At 32.6% G+C, this 9,975-nt stretch overlaps 1 protein-coding gene across 1 annotated transcript; it reads left to right on the top strand.

Annotated features, from left to right (window-relative positions):
• Positions 1 to 2,029: 2,029 nt before the first annotated feature.
• Positions 2,030 to 3,661, top strand: LOC145086716 (putative aldo-keto reductase 2). Its single transcript, XM_079024544.1, has 4 exons — positions 2,030 to 2,288; positions 2,437 to 2,637; positions 2,714 to 2,989; positions 3,104 to 3,661. Exons 1-4 carry the CDS (start codon positions 2,076 to 2,078, stop codon positions 3,437 to 3,439), a joined length of 1,026 nt encoding a protein of 341 aa, XP_078880670.1. The 5' UTR covers positions 2,030 to 2,075; the 3' UTR covers positions 3,440 to 3,661.
• Positions 3,662 to 9,975: the final 6,314 nt, after the last annotated feature.

Here is a 9,975-nt window from a genome sequence, read left to right as displayed (position 1 = left end):
CTTAATGGCTTTTATGTCATTTTCCCTTTATAATTTGTTAATATATTATAAATTATAATATATTAATATGAAATCATATTATTTAATTAGTATTTATCATAAATTAATTTAGAATTAATTTGGTGATAAAAAAGGTGACTAATTAAATATAGGCTCTTATATTTATATAAGTATGTGCTAATACTCATTTGGAATGGGCTTGGCATGCATGGGAGTCCATGGATAGTCCATAGAGCTTTTAACCTATGGATCCTTGGAAAGGAAGAGTCATGGGTATTAGGGTTTATATGGATGTAACCATAATCCCCCACACTATATAAAGGAGCTTTTGATGCTTGAAATGACACTAGTTGTGTGTGTAAAAGGTGGTGGCCGATTTCTATAAGCTACATACACTCTCTTAAGGTTTTTCCAAGTTTGTGGTGATTTGTGATTTCCATTTGAGGTATCCATAGTATTGGTGCTAGGCTTTCAAACTTCAAGGAATCAACTCACAAATTGAGAGGTATGAAATTCTTCTAGCCATTATGTTTAATGTTCCCCATGCCATGCTAGATAGGTTATGAACCTTGGAAAAATCAAAGTTGCATGTATTCATAGTAAAACATAGATCCAAGGTTTTAGGGTTGCATGAACATCTTAGGAGTGTTAGTTTGCTCAAACCCCAACACAAATATGTTAGGCGGCTACCGATTGAAAGAGACCCAAAGGGTAGGCCAGCACCCAGATATGCTCGACAACATGTTATTATATGGTATGTGGTATAATGGAGGAACTCACTAAACTTTGTGTTTACGGTTTTCAGTTTTGGTTTCAGATACTTTTTCTTCAAAAGGAAAGGAGCCGACATGATTGCAGCGAATCACACCATGATTTCCGCACACGAGATCTTTAGGAGTTGTACGTTGATGATTTTTTATCATGATATGTTTTAACTGTTGATACATTGGTTTTGATATGAGTTGACACTATGGATGTTGTCAAACAAATGGTTTTATAATTATTAAATTAAAAATGAAATTTTTGAAATTAAATTTTAGGATGTTACAATTTTCTACAAAGTAATTAACGAAAATGGCTAATTTTGTTATTTTCTCAACAATATATTCTATTGAGATCAAGAGACTACTTTATCCTTAAAACAAAGGTTGTCAAGATCATGATCACATTTAAGATTATTTTATGTTTTGTAAGATATTACCAAAATAAACTCATATTCAAGTTTACTCGTACGACATTAGGTGTCAAGTCAACATTAAGGTGCCGATAAAGGAATCAACTTTAACTTTTTAAGCATAAACCATAATTTTTTTATTACAAACCGTAAAAATTAATAAGAAAACATTATAATTAGAAAAATAAAATCATTTTGATCATGCGCAGCTAAAGACATAAGATTCCAAAGGGATTACTATGACCGGGTTCCACCTACTCCAAAATGTATCAATGAAATTATGATGCTTTACATGACTTCTTGTAACTTTTAAATATTGATTTTACCTTTAATAGATAAATATTTGAAACTCAATTATATAATAATACTAAAAAGATGAGATCGAGATTATTGTGTGATCTAGATCGTTTTTGACTAGTAGGTTCTTAAAAACTTAAAATTTTAAGACAACGTAAGATTTTAAGACAGTTGTTAACTATGTCACAATATAATAAAATAAACATAATATTATTTATTCAAATTATACTCTTTATTGATTAATTAACTCAGATAACTAAAGTCAAGCTTTTGACAATAATTAAGTACAAACACATATTTAAGCCAGCGGCAGGAACAAATATTGAGATCACTTAAAGAGGTTGAAATGTCAAGTATTGAACATAAGTGAAATTCAAAGTATACTCACCGTTTCAAAACTGAAAACGAAACAATCTAGATAAATACGTAGGCATGACCGCATGAGATCTACCTTTGCGTCAACGCCCACGGCCCATCACGATTGACCAACAAAACGCCGCTCTGCAAATTTCAACAAACTCCGCACACCACAATCCCAATATAAAGTAATCTGCCAAGCACTGTCTTCATCAATCTATCCATTGAAGAAGAACAAAGCTAAAAAATGGCAGGAATACGAAGAGTTAAACTGGGTCAACAGGGTCTAGAGGTATCAGCTCAAGGTTTGGGTTGCATGGGCATGTCCTATTTCTACGGGGCCCCAAAACCTGAACCTGACATGATCAAGGTAATCCATCACGCCATTAACGCCGGCATTACCTTTCTTGACACCTCCGACATGTACGGACCTCAGACCAACGAAATCCTTATCGGCAAGGTGAGATTCTTTCTACTATTACGAGTTCACTAACTGTATCTTACTTTGGTTGCCAATTAGTTTTAACATCGCTTGATCAGAGGTGTCTTTTCATGTTTCGATCATTCAGTCAACTTACTGTTCAAGTATCGTTTCTTGTTTACTACAGGCTTTGAAGGGAGGAATGAGGGAGAAAGTGGAAATGGCGACCAAATTCGGAGTCAAATACGATACGGATGCAATGGAGGTCTGTGGAGATCCCGCTTATGTAAAGTATGCTTGTGAAGCTAGCTTGAAGAGACTCGGTATCGATTGTATTGATCTTTATTATCAACACAGGATTGACAGTCGTGTGCCTATCGAAATCACGGTAAATTTTCAACGTATCTCTTTCTTTCATTATCCGTTTATATGAGTTCCTCTAAACTTGTTTTTATCGTTGATAGATGGGAGCAGTAAAGGAGCTGGTGGAAGAAGGAAAGATTAAATACGTTGGATTATCCGAGGCTTCGGCATCAACCATCAGAAGAGCTCATGCTGTGCACCCATTAACAGCCGTACAACTAGAATGGTCCTTGTGGTCAAGAGACGTTGAAGAAGAAATCATTCCTACTTGCAGAGAACTTGGAATCGGAATTGTTGCATACAGTCCTCTAGGACGAGGGTTCTTCTCATCTGGTCCTAAGGTGCTCGAGAATTTGGAAGATGGTGACCTCCGCAAGGTCTGTTAATTAGTTACACGTACTTTTGTGTTATATTTTCAATTATGATCGCATCTATTCCAATTTATCGATGAAGAGGCCTTTGATATAAGGTTTAAAATTTTCATTTTGTAGTATCTGCCGAGGTTCCAAGGTGAAAATCTTGAGCACAACACCAAAATGTTCGAGAGGGTGAATGAGATGGCGGCAAAGAAGGGGTGCACCCCATCACAGCTAGCATTGGCTTGGGTTCACCACCAGGGAAATGATGTGGTGCCCATTCCAGGAACCACTAAGATTGAGAATCTTGAACAGAACATTGGAGCTTTATCTGTGAAGCTAACACCGGAAGACATGGCTGAACTTGAAGCCATTGCTGCTGCTGATTCAGTCAAGGGTGGTCGATATGGTGATGGTATTTCAACATTTAAGGACACCGAGACTCCTCCATTATCATCTTGGAAAGCTTGATTAATGTTGCGTACTTCTATACAAGCATCAGATCACTTTTTTTCTCTACGCATATGTTTAATCAACACTACTGGGTCCTTTTGTTTCGTGTGTACTTGTTTTTGTCTAAGAACCCTGATTCGTGTTTATTTTGGTTAAACACGATCAGGCGTGTGGTTTGGTGTTGCGGTATAAGTATTTTAATTTTTGACAAGCATAAATAAAGACGCTTTTTCCTGTTTAGGAGTGTATGATTAATCATAATCATGTATCATGATTCATAGCCCTTAACCTGATCCGTATATGTCTTCTTCTATTGTGTAATGTCTCGAATAAAAATTACAAACAGATTCCAACTTTTGTTTTGTGCAGACTTTCTCATTTGAAAATGTATACGAAAATGTTTATTTTGTTATCCAAGACGTGATAGAGCACAAAAGTACGTACATAGCCATACAGTATCTCACATAAAATATGACTAATATGCTTTATTTTATATATATATATATATATATATATATATATATATATATATATATATATATATATATATGAAAAAGTGAATATGTAGCTGTCATGTATGTAATATTAGATATATAACCATCAAAATTGACTTCATTTTGATTAAAAAACATAATTTTTCTTCATTGCTAGCTTTTTCCTATTGATTTTGAGTTCTTATTATTTCTGATTTCATAATTTATCCTCATCATCTATGTATTTCGAATGTATTGTTTATATTATACCTATAGTAGATTTCATAACTTTCTTTGACATCTACCATATGTATACTTACACAGTTCTTTTTTATGTGTTATGGAAAGAAGTTTATTAGTTTTTTAATAAACAATTTCAATCTTTCATTAGGCTAAGGTCATCCACAATGGGAGTTGTATAAAGATTCAATGGAGTAAATGTGAATATAATATAGAGGAGAGAGAATGTGGAGTTGAATGGCCATTGAACGGTGGAATGAAGTTGTAATTGAAAATTTATTAATTTTTTAAGAATTAAAGTAAATGTGTATATTCTCTTTCCTAGTTGGCAATCCATACAACTTTTTATGGGTTTAATCCATTGGAGATGGCCTAAGGGAAGTGGTAACACTCCTAGCACCTTGTCATATCAGCTTTTTGAATGTCACTTCATTTTTCTTCATTTAACACCTAATCTTAGCATTTGCTAGGGAGTGGTAACACTCCTAGCACTCCAATTTTTTCTTTCTTTTCTCTAATTTAATTAAATTATTTTATTTTACTACACAAGCATATTTTATGCACAAATATTAATCAAATTTTATTTTAATATAATATAAATCAGTTACATGAAAATAAATATAATATTTAAGTGTTGTTTACTATTGTTCTTTTAATTCAATGTTGGATGCTTCAGACCAAATTTGTAGGGAATTATCAAATAAGGGTTAAAGCAATTTTATTGAAATCAAAGTTTTGAGAATTGGATTATATTTGTAAACAAATTTGTAGTGAAGGTAGGAATCATTCATTTGGAAATGAAGTTTCGAAATAAGAAATGACTTTGTGACATACACATGAGCATGAAAATTGAGAACAAATGGGATGAAGACTTCTCTCTCTCTCTCTCTCTCCACTTGCCAAGGGGTTAACGAATTGCAAATAATGAGTCATGTGGCGAGCTTTTAGGGGTCGTGTTTAACATTGGTAGCGAGGTTAGCAGTCTGGTGGCGACCCTCACTCCTTTTAGCCTTATAGTTTTCTATATTAAATTTGAATATGAAGACTTATAGGTAGTTGATAATGTATTCTTATATATGGTTTGTAGTGCAAAGTTAAATATTTAATACTCTATAAAAATATGTACAAAGCCTATCATCTAGTGTTACAGTGGATACAAGAAAGATGGTAGAGAGATTTTGATTGCATTTTATTAAAACTATATATATATATATATATATATATATATATATATATATATATATATATAGGGTTAAGTTATTTTGTTTTCACTATCTATTGTGTGCATGTATGACTGATTCTGGACCAATTATTTTAGTTATTTTAATAAAGTAATTAATGCATATTACATGCTGAAGATATAATAGGTATTAATTACATCTTCAGCATTTAATATGCATTAATTACTTTCTTAAAATAACTAAAATGATTGGTCTAGAATCAATCATACGGACACACATGTTGAAGATATATATATATATATATATATATATATATATATATATATATATATATATATATATATATATATATATTTATACTAATTAGTTTAACATTAAATAAGGATATTGGATATTATAAATTGTAAATGATCAGGATTATATTTATTTAACGTTTGTTAAATATTAAACTCTTTCTGTTGTTTTAAATTATAGTTACTAAAAATTCAAATCATATTTTAAATGAAATTGTGATTGGACATTAGATAATAAAAATTCCAACAAATAAATTTTAGTTTGTTAAAATGTGATAGACAATACAAAAACCTTTGTTTCTTCACTTTCTGTTTATGGAGAATTCAATCAAAATATTTATGTATTTGACGGGTTGTCATTTTATTTTTCAACTTTTTTTTTAATTTATTTATATGATTCATAGTTAAGTGAAATAAACTTATATCGACTTAATTTTATGTAAATAGATCAGAACTGTCGCCTCTATATTGGAATAGCTTTTGTTCCCAAATTTTCAACTTAATCAACCATATCAACTTTGAATATGGAAAATTCCAAACATTAATAACCAATTCTATTTGTAGTACCCAAATAGACCTACAAAAGCTTTGAACATTTTAACAAGGCCAATGACAATGACACCTTACCATACCATTCAGTGTTACGCACTCCCCCCATGAGAATTTATCGTACACATTGCTACAATAATCATTGCATTTTTTATCTTGACAACTGCTACCCCAGTTAAAATACGACTCACAAAAGTCGATCTTAATCTTGGACTCGGTATTCACAACGCCTAAAACAAGTCACAACAATACACAATCTTCGTTAAAAAATTTACTTTTTTTTTCTGAACCTTGAAGAAGTTGAAATCATTTATCAATAAATGAATCTTTGACAAACAACCTTAGATATGCATATATAAATAATCATATACAAAAGTATGTAAAATTACCTATTGTTGATGTTGATGTTGCAATTGGTGTTGTGATAAGTAATACAAGTATAGCATACATGCTTATTAGCTTCATTGCTAATGTTTGAATGTTTTTTTATATTGATTTCACGTTTGACAATGAGTGAAACAACTGTTCACAAACTTGTGTTTTTATAGTTTCTAATGGAACAAAATTTGTTTATGGTCGTTCCTTATATTTGATCATTAATTAAAAATAGTATAAGGTTATAAATGTTATATTTTTGTAATGGAAAGAATATGAATATTTTTGTAATGGAAAGAATATGAAGTTAATTTAATACCCAATATAAATTAAAATCTTACAAAAAGAAACTAATTGTAATGGAAAGAATATGAAGTTAATTTATTACGAGATATAAATTAAAATCTTACAAAAAGAAATTAACATTATTTTTATTTATAGTAAAAAAGGTTTCATTGTAAACCATAAGTCATTAAATGCATTAAGGTGATAAGGTCTAAGGATGACCTTTTCATTTAATGCTAACATATAGGGATGAGCAAAAGAACCGGTTGGAACCGGCCCGAACCGAACCGGACCGGGGAACCGGCTTCGGCCAAAATGAAGAACCGAACCGGCCCGGCGGTTCTACCGGTTCCGGTTCTAGGTCCGGTTTTTGCCGATTTTTCGAGTTTGGAACCGGCTAAACTTTGATGTATCCAACAACTAAATTACTTTGCGTTTTATTGATTTTTTCGGGTCCGATTTTTGTCGGTTTTTCGAGTAATTCCAACGACTAAATTACTTTGCGTTTTATTGGTTTTTTATGAAGAAGTGGATGTTTAAATACTAGTAATTAATCAACATTTTAATAAACGATTCAACATTCAAGCAAATTAACCATGGATCTTTTATTTAAATTATTACAAGCAAATTAAACATGGATGTCGTCAAAGTTATGTTATTAAGTATCCAACATTCAAATATTCAACATTCAAAACACACTTTCGACATTCAAAATATACTACCAAGTTTCACCAACAAAAAAAACAAAACAAAGTCTAATATGTGGATTCCAACATTTCTTTGACATTTTGACTAATTCCCCGATCTCTTTCCCGTTAGCTTCAAGTTGTGTATAGCATCCACAATGTCTATATATAATACAAAAGAAAAATGTTATTACTTACTAAAATGTAACAAATACTAATAAGAAGTTAAAAATAAAATGTAACAAGTATTAGTGTATTACCGATAGCGAGATCATCGTCAGCTAACACATTGTGCACTTCGTCATAGTCATATATAGGCAAGCTACTCTTTCTTAGCCAATCTTGAGTGCATATCAATGTCTCCACAATCACAACGGACAAATAAGTATGGTAGTCGGTAATTACTCGACGACCGTTACTGAATGTGGATTCGGATGCTACGGTGGAAATTTGCATCCCCAAAATATCTATTAATAAACAAATTAGTGTATAATACACGACACAAATTTATAAATTAAAAATTTTAATTAGAGTAAAAGAAGGTCGATACCTCTTGCCATTCGAGCAATGATCGGGAACCGCACCGCATTATTTTTCCACCATGTGAGGATATCATATCCTTTGTCAAATCCGATTGGGTCCTCGTTTAAGTATCATTGCAATTGACTTTCTGACGAAGTCGAGGGGAAACTTCCCGAAGTCATATAGCTTCCAAAGAATTCGTTTTCGTCATCAAAATTAACAACTTCTTCGGGAGTTTCTTGTTGAGACGATGAGGTCATGTTTGACCTTTCCAAGTATGTCTTGAAAAACTTGTCCAATTTGCATTCGATATCAATAACCTTTGCGCGTGCTTTGGATTCTATCTCATCAGTGGACATCTTTCTATCTTTGTTCTTGGCTTTAAGCATTTGGGTAAAAACAACTTTCATAAACTTTGACTTGCATTGAGGATCTAACAATGTCGCAAAGAAGACATAATCACTTATAGTATCATAGTCACCCTAATATTTGTCATATTTATCTTTCATATCTGGTACCATAAACATAAAATTCGGGTTGGTTTCATGCTTCCTAAGATGTTGATCTATATCTAGGATCTCCCGGGTATACGTATGGAAGATAGGCTTTTTTGAACACGAAACTTTTTCAGTTTTCTTCTTAAACTTCTCAAGGAACACCATCATCTTTTTAATCATCTCAACATCTGAATGTGATGGTACCCTTCCCACAGTTTTCTGAAACATTGGATCTACAAAAAAGAACAACAAAATCAGATTACGTTTTATTGTTGTTAGAAAAAAAAATTAGATTTGACACCCTTCCTTGCGGGGCTTGTAACTCATTTAATTTTTAACCAAATCAAGCGTTTTGATAGTCTAAATTCAATTACAAATCCTAATCTACATGTAGGAAAAAGATTCAGGTCAAAACAAATTAAATTGAATGAGTTATGCACATTTGAACAACAAAATCAGATCACGTTTTATTGCTGTTAGAAAAAAAAATCAGATTTGACACCCTTCCTTGCGGGGCTTATAACTCATTCAATTTTTAACCAAATCAAGTGTTTTTATAGTCTAAACTCAACTACAAATCCTAATCTACATGTAGGAAAACGATTCAGGTCAAAACAAGTTAAATTGAATTAGTTATGCACAATTATCGTCATGACATTCTTCATACCCCACTCGTTTATGCAAATTAGCAACTCCCGGGCCATGTTTTCAGTTTTGTGAGTATCAACCTCTCTAAAGTTGACTACCCTTTTGTGCATGACAAAATCTTCGGTAATGAAGTGGGTCGTGACAACCATATAATTTATCTTTTCACACGAGGATGTCCACGTGTCGGTTGTCAAGTGGATGGCTGTTTTGGGGTTGCTCAAATGTTTGTACAACTTCTGTCTCTCCATTAAATAGAATGACACAACATCACGAGAAATTTTATGCCTTGAAGGCAATTTCACCCTACCATTGAGGGCGTTCACAAATTCTATGAATGCCTTGTTTTCAATGAATTTAAATGGTAGTTCCCCGATGGTGAAAAGGCCTAGCAAGGCAATTTGGATCCTAGTATCATCATGTTTCCATGTGTATACATGACCCTCACCATTAGGAGCTTTCGTAAATGACAACTTTTGTTGTTTTTCATCAACTTCTTTCGGTATGTTGTCTGGATTTAACTTGCACCCATTAAAATGTTTGTTTATTAAAGTTGTCCCATTCCGGTTTGGATCCGCAACTAGTAAATGTAAACAATACTTACATTCGGCCCACTTTCTTTCAATTCCATCGTCCTCCTTTATCCATTCTATCTCGAAGTATTTCCAAACAGGAGCGGTACAATTATCTCTACCCTCACCTCGTCTAGTTGGGTTAATCCGGTCCCTTAACTCCTTTTGAGCCTTTTTTTGTTTTTAGGTTTTGGTTTTGTTGGGTATTTTTCTTGTGTTCGTTTTTGTGGTGGTGG

This window comes from Lactuca serriola, chromosome 2, assembly GCF_051521515.1.
Source record: "Lactuca serriola cultivar US96UC23 chromosome 2, Lser_US96UC23_V15, whole genome shotgun sequence".
NCBI classification, from domain to species: domain Eukaryota; kingdom Viridiplantae; phylum Streptophyta; class Magnoliopsida; order Asterales; family Asteraceae; genus Lactuca; species Lactuca serriola.
The sequence above is the reverse complement of the archived record's forward strand: the minus strand, read 5'-3'. Positions and strand labels throughout refer to the sequence as shown.